General features: G+C 35.9%; 1 protein-coding gene across 1 annotated transcript; it reads left to right on the top strand.

Annotated features, from left to right (window-relative positions):
• The first annotated feature begins 7277 nt into the window (after positions 1-7277).
• On the top strand, positions 7278-8011 carry LOC119578784. Its single transcript, XM_037926407.1, has 2 exons — positions 7278-7428; positions 7536-8011. The coding sequence occupies exons 1-2, from the start codon at positions 7285-7287 to the stop codon at positions 7716-7718; spliced, it is 327 nt and encodes a 108-aa protein (XP_037782335.1). The 5' UTR covers positions 7278-7284; the 3' UTR covers positions 7719-8011.
• Positions 8012-15669: the final 7658 nt, after the last annotated feature.

Raw genomic sequence — 15669 nt, 5'->3', positions numbered from 1 at the left:
ATGATACAGCAGGGTGATGTTGTGATATATCTATGATTTGATATGAATCATGTCTAGATTGCAAATGTCCCTAAGCTGAGGCTGTATGGTTCCAGGAAGGTCATGTCATTCGGGACAAATACTTTCCTGATATTACAAATACTGCAAGAGAAATTACTGTTATCTGCTTTATTTCTCTTAGAGCTAATGAACAGTACCATCTCCGTTGAAACAATAAAACGTATAGAAACCCTATTCGTTTCACTTACTGACTTAGCATGGAAATTTATCAAGAAGATGACAGGGATCACCAGCAATGTGGTACCATATCGCACATTGAATAAGGCGATTACATGGATTGTCTTTAAAATTCAAGGCAAATGTCTCAATAACGTTTGTCGTGTAAAACCAAAGGCCAAATGTCACCCAAGTTCATTATACAACAAATTTTCTTATATTACTCTTACCACATCCGGATCTCTCAGTAAATTGAACATGATGTACTTAAGTTTGGATAAATACTGACAGTAGCGAACTGAAAGTTTAGAAATAATCAAAACAGGAAAAGAAAGAACTAAATATAAAATTAATCCCATACGTCAAATAAAATTATACTTGAGTAGTCCTTAAACACCGAAAACTGTTCCGCTTTTCTTACTCATTTTCTATAACTCCTGACGACAAAAAAAGAAAAAACAACTCATCACTATCTATACCGTGCTTCAAAATCTTGGTGTTCCTCACCGAGCCGGTAAAATGCAAAATTCACACAGTGAAATAATAATCACAAAAAAAGAGAAAGAAACTGGATGCATGTAATTATCTTATTTGTGTAATATTTTACAAAGAATTGAGAACAAGGTCACTACAAAGTACCCAACAGTTCAATAAACAAAATTTTAAAAATCGTCAAGCACTTCGTGTACTGAGTAGAATCGCATCTATCTGGCATTGGACATTCGTGTTAAAAGTCTTGATCAAAGTTCCAAGGAATTTATTGCATTATTTCCTTGTCTCATTGCATGCTCAAAATAATATAAGCATCAATATCTGTTTCAGACACGTGAACTGCAAACACTCCCTACGATCACCTTCACATATATATAGAAAAAGAAGGCAAATCCCTTTTGCGTTCTTTATGTCTGATATTATAATACAATCGCCTAACTACCCTTATCATGTAATGTCTCCGTCTTACTGTTTGTTATCATCATGAATATGCGCGAATTATTTGATATTGAGATATTTATCAATTAATTTCCAAGTCGCAAAAGAGTAGCAAACCACACAAGTACCATGTAAAAGATCATTCATAATAAAATATGACTGATGATCGCTACAAAGGAAAAACGTGTATACGCACATATCCACAACCACGCCTTCATATACACATATACATGTCAGAATGCACCCAATATTTTATTTTTATGTTATGATCAACTTACCAGTTTTGCTCACTTTTTTTCTGATATGCCACTTGCTTTTAACTCTGAATTCATCTCCATTCCGAAGCGAATTGAAATGTGATATGAGTAATATTTAAAAATGAAGAGAAAGTTCTGTGCATTCAGGCTTCTTGTCAATTTTCACTATGATAGTTACTTTAACCTACCGTGTGTCGAGGACACAGCTGCTAACGTTTTTATCTAGTTACTGCCATGGATACAGAACATTAATCATAATCACTACTGCAATTTCGGATTCCCCCACTATAGTACAAAGATATACTACTTGGCAACTACTTACTGACGTCATTCTGGTCTCATACGTAAGTTATTCTCATAGAAGTTGGTAATTCCAATTATGTTTTCTTTTGGCAATATGTATAGCACGAAATGAAGCGCTCCATTTTAAATCAATAAGTTCGACGCATATATTTTTATCATATATTTTAATCATCGCGCATAAGATGTACTAATACTACAAATAGCTGGCAACTCTCCTCCGTACAGCTCCAGACATGTTCACGGAGGACCATGACTAGCAGGTAATGCTAGCATATATATATAGCGTCTGAAAACTAGTTCCACAGTGTAAAGCTGCAGTCAAACCGTTCTCATATCCTAACAGAATTCTGAACAATTTGTGACACACAATGGCTCATCTCCTTGGAATTTTTGACAACCGTACGTCTTTTGTCGTTGTATAGTGTCAGACAAATGAGATTACTTGTGATGCTTTTGAAAATACTTGTTATTATTTAAAATCAGAACCTAAATCTTTACTTACCTGTTGACAGAATGCGACATACTGAGTGACAGGGAGCGACTCCAGCACCGAAGAACCAGCCAAAATGTTCTTCCACCAAGCATGCCCATCATGGTGGCCGACATTCCGCATTCCAACATCTTGTACAAGCGAGTCTTCCTTCACCAGCCTACGGGAGCACAGGCCTCGAAGTCTGCACCTGTGTCGCCTATAGACTACCGATACGATGCATGGTGAAAAAGTCCTGTGGACAGTACATGGTTCAGGGCCAGCCTGCAGAAGTCCCGTGCTTCCTCTCGGATATAAAGGGTACTATTGTATGGCACGCGGAAGTTTCTGCTTGAAACCTTATCATTACATCCATACTGTTGAAGATATACCATGCAACTATGACATGATATGATTCGTGTCTAGCTCGCAAATCTTAAAACTAAAGTGGAAGAGTTGTAAATACATGGCAAAAATTATCACTACTATATTACATATTTCTGTGACAGATACTTAAAATGAGGACGGAAGGCACTACTTTATATATATGTTCACAGTTGCATCGTCTCCACATATATAGCTCACAGAGAATTAGCTGAAGCACTTTGTCCTGTTCCTCAGTATTCTCAGACAAAAGTAATAAGCATCGTAACTTGTCTGTATTGTGATCAATATTATCTAGTCGACTGTAATAAATAGAAATTATTTACTGTATTCTCCGTAATTGTTTAACCTTAAACAATAAGAAAATCGGGTTAATAAACAGATATCGCAGAAAGAAAAAAATCAAACGAACTGTTCCTCACAATTAGAAGAGTCTGTAGTATATTGTATATTGCTGTAGTAACATAAAAGTAGAGAAAGTATCTCATTTTTTCAGCACATGAACACAAAAACGAAAGAAAGAAAAAAAAAACAAGGGAGAAAAATTTCACACACAATATGTTTGTATACACACACCCAAACACATATGTTATATATATGTATGTATGTGTGTGCATGCACATATTTATGTGCATACACATATTTGCATGTGCATACACATATATGCATGTGCATACACATATATGCATATGCATACACATATATGCATGTGCATACACATATTACGAGCACCTAAGCATACATGCATGTGCATATATGTGAATGCACATGCATACACATATATGCATGTGCATTCACATATATGTGTGCGTGTATAAATACATGCATATACATATGTATATGACCATACATATATGTGAATATGTATATTTTTTCATATAATAGGTAACTTTTTACTAGGGTTTCCCACACAAAATCTGGTGAACTAATTGTAACGAAATTTAATTCTCTCACTAACCCCCCAACCCACCCCTCTGTCCTTTCACGTGTCATGGTAATTGTTTTTGCCAATCTAGCCCACAGAATTGGAGACAAATTTCATACAGCTTTACGTGTGTAACACTATTTCTTGTGTATATACTGTGGATTTCATTCCATCGAACATCTATATACATGGGTAATGAAATGAGTTGAAATTACGTCTATTTCACATGCAGCTTATCCTTCAGAGATACTTATAATAGACCATAATAAATTGGTCATTGTAGCGACATCATGACATCAAACAATAACTTATGCAATCGTCATTAGAAACATTACAAAATGCGAACATATTTCTTTTCAAATATAAGTGTTGTACAGCTGCTCTCATATATTCTCAGTTTTACTGCTTAACATACATAGTGATAAAACTGGAGTATAGTAACAGCATTTCAGCTGCGCTCTATAGCGTTGGTTCTTAATTTCAGATTTTTTTTCCTCTCTATCTTATTATTTTCCTTACCTCTGTGAAACCCTGTCTACGTAAATACCACCGGGAGCTCATAAGACAAGGATGTAGGTCTTGCTCTTCACAGAGTATAACCACAAAAATTCATTACCTAAACCTTCTGGATACGTTTATTTACTTTACCACACACGGTTATGTTATCTTTCCTTGTTGTTTTGTTTACTTCATTGGAACCAACGTTGTGAAAAAAGAACTTAAGGGAATCGATGCGAGTGCAGCGTAAATGAACAAATATATCTATATCGACTTTGTACTCAGGTGTTCGTAATATACTATGAATAAACAATCCTAATTAACCGTAACTAAATATAATCATGATAATATCACAGAGATGTAATTTCAAATACAAGAAATACGTGCATTTCTAATCACTGTAATAATACATGTAATAACATATACGATGAGTCAGAATGAGATTAGCTTGAGAGGATATAGCTCGGACATTGACCCATTCAGGCGATAAATTCCGACAGAAATGTCACGTAATCTAGCTTAGGGTGTCTGTCTGTACAATACATACATGATAACATGTGTCTGAAAGCATACTTACACATAACAGGATATATGTGCTTCATATCTGAAGTCTGAAAGTAACGCATGTCACATTTTAAGATGATGAATTTCCCTATTATTTATATACAAGAATACATCTACATGATCCAAGTGAAAACGTGAAAACAAGCTCAATGTTTGAAGACTAATAAAAAGGTAGCAAGAGGAGTAGTAAAATTAGTCAATAGAATATCCATTTTTAAAGAGATATCTCTGTAATGCAACACTTAATGAATTTCTTAATTTATTAAAATCTACTTTCATGCACTATCTAATTATTCCATATTTGTTCAATATTTTCTCAGCCGTGACTAGAATATGTTTATATTAGAAGGACAGTTTCCTCCACAGAAATTAGACATAAAAGTAAAAGCATTATCGCTTGAAATATGCTACTTATGACAAGAAAACGATGCCCTTTGCCAGTTTGCTATTTTACTTTAATTTATCAATCTTATCTTAATTTATCATTAGTTTTGTGTTATGTAATTTTACTCTTTATGTCTTTATGTGTTATGGAGACGGTCATGGTAATTTTTTTCGATCTGATTAAAGTCATCCAAACAAATACTAAATGAAAACAATTAACACATTATTGAAACCAGAGTGATTCATCAGTGATTGCAATCATCGAAATGGAATTGTTATTCCTATTTAATTGCAACTGCTACTACTGCTACAACTGTCCCTGCTATTGCTGTTGCTGTTTCTCCCACCACCCCCACACCCCCATTAACAGCACCACCACTACCACGTCACACCGCTACATTACACTACAATGGCACATTACATTACACTACTACCACATTACACTACTACTACATCACATTATACCACTACAAGGCACACTACACTATCACACCACACCATCACACCATTATCCCAACTGCCACCTCTACATCACACACCACTACCACCGTCATCGCCACAACACTGCATCATCAGTACCACAACATCGACCACCATTACACCACCACCGCGAAATCAAATCACCACCACTACACCAACACTAGCACTGCACCACCAACAGCAACACCTCCACTTCATGCTACAATGCTCCCCACCACCACCATACCACACCATACCACCTCCACAACCGCCTATTAATACACCCACTGCACATTCCCACTACTACTGCATCACCAGTACTACCACACCCTCTCCTCCAGACACCATCGCCACTCCACCAACACCACACCAACCACCACCACCACCACCAGACCTCCATCATCACACCACACCACCACCTCCACTCACCATAACCACCCCCATTGTATTACCATCGCCACCACCATACAACTACCTCCATCATCATTACACCAACACCACTTCCGCCACACCATCACCTCCATGTCATCACACCACCAACACCACCTGCACCATCATCACACCACCGTCACCATCACCACCGCTACTGCTATCATTGCTGCTACTGTTTCCAACATTTATTTATTTTATTATTATTATTATTATTTAAACAAATGCAACGCTAAATATATCGGGGTCAGAGTGAAACAGAGCAAGGCTTATAGTCCTTGATACACGATAGTACTAACGTTATTAAATAACTGAACACTTACAAAAAAAGGATAAAAAATGATAAATAACAAATAATAAATACTGATAAATAAATAAATAAATAAATGAAATAATATATCCTTTCAATGCATTTGGAAAAAAAAAACATAATTGTTTGGACACCTAAAAAAAAGATATATATATATTTTGTCAATGTATTTGGAAAGAACATAATGACTGGGCGTAGAAATGAGCAAACAATTAACTAGTATAAATGACAGTTCGGAGAAACACTCATTGAAACGTATTCTGCATTTTACGTGATGAAAATGCAGCAAGTAAATTTCGTCAGAATTAGTGTTCATCTACTGTTTATTTTAGTTTAGTTTTCGACACTATGTTCTGACATGAGAATTTAACCAGACTGTACAACTAGTAAATGAGCACTTTGAATTGAATACGCCCCATTTAAATAACATCACATATAACAAAAACTTAAGAATGGTTGGTGTATGAGGTCTCGTGAAAGACCTGTGGATTATGGATCTCGAAATTTAGGTAAGGTCTTTAAATATTTGCAATTAAAAATATAGTTGTATATATTTTCAATGTGCGTTTTAAGGTATAAACACAACACCAAAACATAACATAACCTTACTTTTAACCCTCTTTTAACTATATATCCGTTAAAATATGGAACAAAACGAATATATTTGAACATTTTATGTTTTCAAGTTACCACCATAGATACTAAGCATTAAAGTACGAAAGTCATCTAGTGTCTGAATGCGTTTAGATGCAGTTTTATCAATAACTGAGCAAGTGAGTATGCATTTAGTGTACAAACAGGAAATTTGAGTGAAAATGTTTTTACAACTGAAAAAATCGAATTGTTATTTTTAACACTTCATAAATCAACTTTAATTGCAATATTTCACTCCATTTATAAAACCGAAAATCGGAGCTATTTGGCATCATTTCTTAGACGTCATCGTGACGTCATATACGTATGTTGGCCTTAAGCTTTGGTTTTCTTTCATATTATCAATAATGTCTAGAAAGTAGCATAATTCTATAACAAAATATTCTGTACCCACTGTCCTCATCACCATACTATATAAACTATCAATGTTCATCCCTTAACATTGAATATTACAAATAGCTGGCAACTCTTCTTACAGCTCGAGACACGTTCACGTTGGAACATGACTAGGCAGAGGTGCACATATAAAGAGGCTGGAAACGAAGTTCATTCACAATCTTGCGTTGCAACCAAACCACACAGACATCGGCAAATCTTTGATCATTTCGTGACACAATGGCTCATCTCCTTGGGACTTTTGACATCCGTAAGTCTTCATTCGTCCTGTATTGCTTATTAATATTTTCATTTGCAGTGTATAAGTAAATGCATGTAACTTTGTGAAATGATTTCTGATAACTTATCTTTTGGCAGATCGAGACGTACTTAGCGACAGGGAGCGACTCCAGCACCGAAGAACCAGCCAAAATGTCTTTCCACCAAGCATGCCCATCATGGTGGCTGACATTCCGCATTCCAACATCTTGTACAAGCGAGTCTTCTTTCACCAGCCTACAGGAGCACAGGCCTCGAAACCTGGACTTGCTTGGCCTATGACCTACCAACACGATGCCTGGTGAAGATAGTAACATCGACTGTCACGTGATTTTTGACCAGCCTGCAGAAATCTCTTAACCTGCTCTCAGATTCACAGCTGAGATTGCATAGCGTAGGAAAAATTCTGCCTGGAACTCTGTGCTCACCTCCCTGCTGTCGACGATACAGCAGGGTGATGTGATATATCTATGATTTGATATGAATCATGTCTAGATTGCAAATGTCCCTAAGCTGAGGCTGTATGGTTCGAGGAAAGGTCCATGTCATTCGGGACAAATACTTTCCTGTATTTCAAATACCGCAAGAGAAATTAACTGTTATTTGCTTTATTTCTCTTAGAGCTAATGAACAGTACCATCTCCGTTGAAAAAATAAAAGCGTATAGAAACCCTATTCGTTTCACTTACTGACTTGGCATGGAAATTTATCAAGATAGGGATCATCGAGCAGTGTGGTACCATATCGCACATTGATAAGTGAATACATGATTGTTTAATTTCAAGCAAAGCTAATAACGTTGTCGTGAAACAATCAAAACCCAGTTCATATGCAACGAAATTTTTATTATTTACTACATTGGATTCTCGGAAACTGACATGATGTACTAAGTTGGTAACCAGTAGCGACACATTGAAATAAGGCGAATACAAAAGAATGACTAAAATATCAAAGAAATGTCTCAAATTAACTTGTGTCGTTAAAACCAAAAATTCCCTTTTCATAAAACATTTTCTTATATTACTTCTTAACTGGACCTGCAGTAAATGAAATGAATGTACTAAGCTTAAAAATACTGGACATAGCAAACCTGATTGAAATAACGAAAATCTACAAATAAAATAAATTACATAATTTAATCACGATGTCAGTATAAATTATATTGATACATAAAGAAAATGTCGTTCTACAATTATCTATAACTCCTGACGAAAAAAAGAAAAAAAACTCACCACTTATCTGTACCGTGCTTCAAAATCTTGGTGTTCCCCGCCGAGCCGGTAAAATGCAAAATTGCCACTGTAAAATAATCACAAAAGAAAAGGGGGAGAGTGAAAGAAGTTATGGATGCTTGTAATTATCTTATTAGTGTAATATTTTACAAGGAATTGAGAAAAAGTTCATTACAAAGTACCCACAGCAAGGCACTTCATGTACTGAGTAGAATAGCATCTATCTGGCATTGGTCATTCGTGTGTAGTCTTGATCAAAGTTCCAAGGAATTTATTGCATTATTTCTTTGTCTCATTACATGCTCAAAATAATATAAGCATCAATATCTGTTTCAGACATGTGAACTGCAAACACTCCCTACGATCACCTTCACATATATATAGAAAAAGAAGGCAAATCCCTTTTGCATTCTCTATGTCTGATATTATAATACAATCGCCTAACTACCCTTATCATGTAATGTCTCCGTCTTACTGTTTGTTATCATCATGAATATGCGTGAATTGTTTGATATTGAGTTATTTTTCAATTAATTTCCAAGTCGCAAAAGAGTAGCAAACCACACAAGTACCATGTAAAAGATCATTCATAATAAAATATGACTGATGATCGCTACAAAGGAAAAACGTGTATACGCACATATCCACAACCACGCCTTCATATACAAATATACATGTCAGAATGCACCCAATATTTTATTTTTATATTATGATCAACTTACCAGTTTTGCTCACTTTTTTTCTGATATGCCACTTGCTTTTAACTCTGAATTCATCTCCATTCCAAAGCGAATTAAAATGTGATATGAGTAATATTTAAAAATGAAGAGAAAGTTCTGTGCATTCATGCTTCTTTTCAATTTTCATTATGATAGTTAATTTAACCTACCGTTTATCAAGGATATAGATGTTAACGTTTTTATCTAGTTACTGCCATGGATACAAAACATTAATCATAATCACTACTGCAATTTCGGATTCCCCTACTATAGTACAAAGATTTACTACTTGGCAACTACTTACTGACGTCATTCTGGTCTCATACGTAAGTTATCCTCATAGAAGTTGGTAATTCCAATTATGTTTTCTTTTGGCAATTTGTATAGAACGAAGTGAAGTGCTCCATTTTAAATCAATGAGTTCGACGCATATATTTTTACTCATAATAATTACAATAATCATCGCGCATAAGATGTACTAATACTACTAATAGCTGGCAACTCTCCTCCGTACAGCTCCGGACATGTTCACGGAGGACCATGACTAGCAGGTAATACTGGCATATATATATAGAGCGTCTGAAAACGTAGTTCCACAGTGTAAAGCTGCAGTCAGACAGTTCTTATATCCTAACAGAATTCTGAACAATTTATAAAACACAATGGCTCATCTGCTTGGAATTTTTGACAACCGTAAGTATTTAGTCGTTGTATATTGTCAGACAAATGTGATAACTGGTGATGCTTTTGAAAATACTTGCTATTATTTAAAGTCAAAATCTAAATCTTTACTTACCTTTTGACAGAATGCGACATACTGAGTGACAGGGAGCGACTCCAGCACCGAAGAACCAGCCAAAAAGTACTTCCACCTAGCATGCCCATCATGGTGGCCGACATTCCCCATTCCAACATCTTGTACAAGCGAGTCTTCCTTCACCAGCCTACGGGAGCACAGGCCTCGAAGTCTGCACCTGTGTCGCCTATAGACTACCGATACGATGCATGGTGAAAAAGTCTGTGGACAGTACATGGTTCAGGGCCAGCCTGCAGAAGTCCCGTGCTTCCTCTCAGTTATGAAGGCAACGATTGTATGGCATACGGAAGTTTCTGCTTGAAATCTTATCATTACATCCCTGCTGCTGAAGATATGGCAGGGGCATAATTATATACCATGCAACTATGACATGATATGATTCGTGTCTAGCTCGCAAATCTTAAAACTAAAGTGGAACAGTAAACCTATCCGTTGTAAATACATGGCAAGAATTATCACTACTATATTACATATTTCTGTGATAGATACTTAAAATGAGGACGGAAGTCACTACTTTATGTATATGTTCACAGTTCCATAGTCTTCACATAGATAGCTCACAGAGAATTAGGTGAAGCACTTTTTTCCTGTTCCCCAGTATTCTTAGACAAAAGTAATAAGCATCTTGTCTGTATTGTGATCAGTATCACCTAGTCGACTGTAATAAATTGAAATTATGTACTTTATTCTCCGTAATTGTTTAACCTTAAACAATAAGAAAATCGGGTTAATAAACAGATATCGCAGAAAGAAACAAATCACACGAACTGTTCCTCACAATTAGAAGAGTCTGTAGTATATTGTATATTGTTGTAGTAACATAAAAGTAGAGAAAGTATCCCATTTTTTCAGCACATGAACACAAAAACGAAAGAAAGAAAAAAGCAAGAGAGACGAATTTCACACACCATGTTTGTATACACACATCCAAAAACCTACATATATATGTATGTAGGTATGTATGTGCATACACATGTATGCATGTGCATGTATACATACATGTATGCATGTGCATGTATACGTACATGTGTGCATGTGCATGTATACGTACATGTGTGCATGTGCATGTATACGTACATGTGTGCATGTATACGTACATGTGTGCATGTGCATGTATACGTACATGTGTGCATGTGCATGTATACGTACATGTGTGCATGTGCATGTATACGTACATGTGTGCATGTATACGTACATGTGTGCATGTATACGTACATGTGTGCATGTATACGTACATGTGTGCATGTGCATGTATACGTACATGTGTGCATGTATACGTACATGTGTGCATGTGCATGTATACATACATGTGTGCATGTGCATGTATACATACATGTGTGCATGTGCATGTATACATACATGTGTGCATGTATACATACATGTATGCATGTGCATGTATACATACATATATATTTTTTTAGATTTTAGGTAACTTTTTACTAGGGTTTCCCACACAAAATCTGGTGAACTAATTGTAACGAAATTTAATTCTCTCCCCCCCACCCACCCCTCTCTACTCTCACGTGTCATGGTAATTGTTTATGCCAATCTAGCCCACAGAATTGGAGACAAATTTCATACAGCTTTACGTGTGTAACACTATTTCTTGTGTATATACTGTGGATTTCATTCCATCGAACATCTATATACATGGGTAATGAAATGAGTTGAAATTACATCTATTTCACATGCAGCTTATTCTTCAGAGATACTTATAATAGACCATAATAAATTGGTCATTGTGACATCAAACAATAAATTATGCGATCGTCATTAGAAACATTACAAAATGCGAACATATTTCTTTTTAAACATAACTGTTGTACAGCTGTTCTCATATATTTTTGTTTTACTGTTTGTTATCATATATAGTGATCAAATTGGAGCATACTAACAGAATTTCAACTGCACTCTCTCTTTCTCCTTCTATTCATTTTATTTTCCTCTGTGGAACACTGTCTACGTAAATACCATTGGGAGCTCATAAAACAAGGACGTAGGTGTTGATCTTCACAGTATAACCAGTAACGTGTAAAAATTAATTGCCTAAACCTTCTGGATACATTTATTTACTTTACTACACACACGATTATGTGTTATCTTTCCTCGTTGTTTTGTTTACTTCATTGGATCCAATGTTGTGAAAAGAACTTTAGGGAATCGATTCGAGTGTACCGTACATAAACAAATATATCCATATCGACTTTGTACTCAGGTGCTCTTAATATACTGTGAATAAACAATCCTAATTAACCGTAACCAAAGATGATCATGCTAATATCACAGATATTATTCAAATACAAGAAATACGTGCATTTGTAATTGGTGTAATAATACATGTAATAACATATACGATGAGTCAGAATGAGATTAGCTTGTGAGGATATAGCTCGGACCTTAACCCATTTAGCGATAAAAGTCCAACAGAAATGCCACGTAATCTAGCTTAGGGTATCTGTACAGCACATACATGATAACATGTGTCTGAAAGTATACTTATACATAAAACACATACAAGATATATGTACTTTATTTCTGAATTCTGAAAGTAAGGCATGTCACATTTTTAAGATGATGAATTTCCCTATTATTTATATAAGAGAATTGATCCAAGTGAAAACGCGAAAACAAGCTCAATGTTTGAAGACTGAAAAAAAAGGTAGCAAGAGGAGTAGTAAAACTAGTCAACAGAATATTCATTTGTTAAAGATATCTCTGTTATGCAACACTTAGTGAGTTTCCAGCCACCACCTCACTATCACATCGCACACCACTACATCACACTACACCACGATCACATCACCAGATCATTAAGACCGCCACCACACCACCCACAGACCTCCATCATTACATCACATCACATAAACGCACCACCATCTCCACTCACCATCGCCACCACCATACAATACCTCCATCAACATTACACCAACACCAACACCACCTCCGCCACACCATCATCCTCCACGTCATCATACCACCACCACCGACACCACCTGCACCATCACCACCACCATTGCTAATGCTATCATTGCTGCTACCAGTTCTATCAATGTATTAATTTTAAAAATGCGACGTTGAATATACCGAGGTCAGAGTGAAAAAGAGCAAGGCCTAAGTACCTAAATAGTCCTTGATACGGAATACTGCGATGTAGGCTTACACGATGGTAATAACGTAATAACTAAACAACTGAACACTTACGAAAAAAAATCTTTTCGATGTATTTGGAAAGAACTGAATTGCTAGAACACTTTAAAAAATATATATTTTGCCAATGTATTTGGAAAGAACATAATGACTGGGCGTAGAAATGAGCAAACGATTAACTAGTATAAATGACAGTTCGGAAAAGCGCTTAACGAAATGTATTCTGCATTTTACGTGATGAAAATGCAGCCTGTAAATTTCGTCAGGATTAGTGGTCATCTACTGTTTATTTTTTCAATTTCCGACACTATGTTCTGACATGAGAATTTAAACAGATTGCACAACGATATCACTTATAATCACTTATGAATGGTTGGTGTATGAGGTCTCGTGAAAGACTTGTGAGTAATGGATATCGAAATTTAGGCAAGGTCTTCAAATACTTTTAATTAAAGATATAGTTGTACATATTTTCAATGTGCTTTCCTTATAAATATTTTAAGCTATCAAGGTATAACCCTAACTCCAAAACATAACGAGAGGTTCGCTCTTTAACCTGGTTAGATCGTTTCCTATTTTAACTAAGGATTGTCATCGTATACCAACTTATTATTACTTAATGGTGTTTTCTCTCAGTACACCCGTTAAAAAATATGTACAAAAACGAATATATTTTAACGCGGTTTTCCAAATTTTCTTAAGAATGACGACAAACTCGCTTGATCTTGTGATGGTCCTGGATAACAGTGTAAAGACACCATTCACAGTTTTGATATCAACGTGTAATTCTAGGCACATACAATTTACTACTACAACTGAGTCGCCGCGCAATTGCAACAAATACTTCAAGATATTGTATTACACAGCAACTTCAAAATGACCAAATAGATATCTACCTCCAATCAAAGAGAACGTAACAAGCTCTAAATTCCACAACTGTTTCGGAACAAACAAGCAATTTCGAAGGAGGACTCAGCTAACCTTCTGGCGCCACCTCGCTCCAGCCGGCAGTCATGGCTTGGCTGTCCTACTCGGAGGGCCTTGACATGACTCAGTAGCTAGAGTAGCTAGATATCGTAGCCTTAGCAATATTTTTTTTGTGAAATATATTGAAATATTTGAAGTCTATATATATATATATTTATGTATATTTCCATGTTGTCTCCGGCATACCAATCTCGGTATGTTTGTGTCTACCTTGCTGCAATACTTTCTCTCCGTCTAAAGGCATTCGTTCCCTCTCTTTTACGGCATACTCCCTAGGTATGTTTGTCTACCTTTCTACAATTCTTTTCCTCTTTTCTAAATCTTTTTCATTTTCTACTCCACTATGAATACTGAATATATAGTGAAATACTTTGGATATAATTGCATGCCGGCTTTGTCACTTGTGCGCATGCATTTTTGCCATGGTGCCAATTGAGACTATGCCGTAAATATTTTTTTTCTTATTTTGTGATGTGTACTCCTTCAGCATGTCTACCTAGACATGTTTACCAACTTGTCTTTTACCTTTTTCTTATTCTTTTTTAAATGCTCTTTCAATCTTTTACTCTTATGAGGTAAGAAAGTGTTGATAACATGCAACTCGCATATCGCCCACCAACATGTGCAATACTTGAAACATCTGGAATATATACATGGCCCCGACGCTTGTTAACCCTTCTCATAAGGTGTCCCAGAAGTGTCACTGCTATAGATGTAGTTAGTTCATTTATGTACTGAAATATATTGAAATATTTTGAAATATACATTGATGCATTTTTTTGATACTTTATATTTACATGTGTCCATTTATTGTGTCCTCCGGCATGTCTCGCTTGACATGTTTGTGTCCGCCTTCCTAATGTGCTTTTTCCTTTTCCTAAAACCTTCACTCGTTCTTTTTCTGTGAAGTGAAATGTGATGCATACTGCCATGTAGAAATATTCTGCAACATTTTCTAGCAACTTGGTTGACCCTAGTGTATGTCTGTCATAAAGACATTTCACTTCGGTCACTGCTAAAAGTTGTAAAATATTTCTACCAGTCTTCTCCGGCATGTCAACCTCGATATGTTTACTCCTTTCCTGACTTATTGCTTTTCCTTCGACTAAAACGCTCCATCGTTCTGTCTCTTGACCGTTTTGTATATGAAATATTTGTATATTTGTCTATATAAAAAGTGACATATATGAAGCATTTATTTTAACACTTAAATACTTGCTCCCTCTCCGGCATGTCAATCTTGACATGTTTGTGTCCGGCTTTCTAAACTACTTTTCCTCATAAGATCAAACGTTCACTCTGTCTTTCTCTATATACCGTTTTAGTTTAGA

Source organism: Penaeus monodon, chromosome 11 (assembly GCF_015228065.2).
Source record: "Penaeus monodon isolate SGIC_2016 chromosome 11, NSTDA_Pmon_1, whole genome shotgun sequence".
NCBI classification, from domain to species: Eukaryota; Metazoa; Arthropoda; class Malacostraca; order Decapoda; family Penaeidae; genus Penaeus; species Penaeus monodon.
Note: the sequence above shows the minus strand (reverse complement) of the source record. Positions and strands in the feature narration are given on the sequence as shown.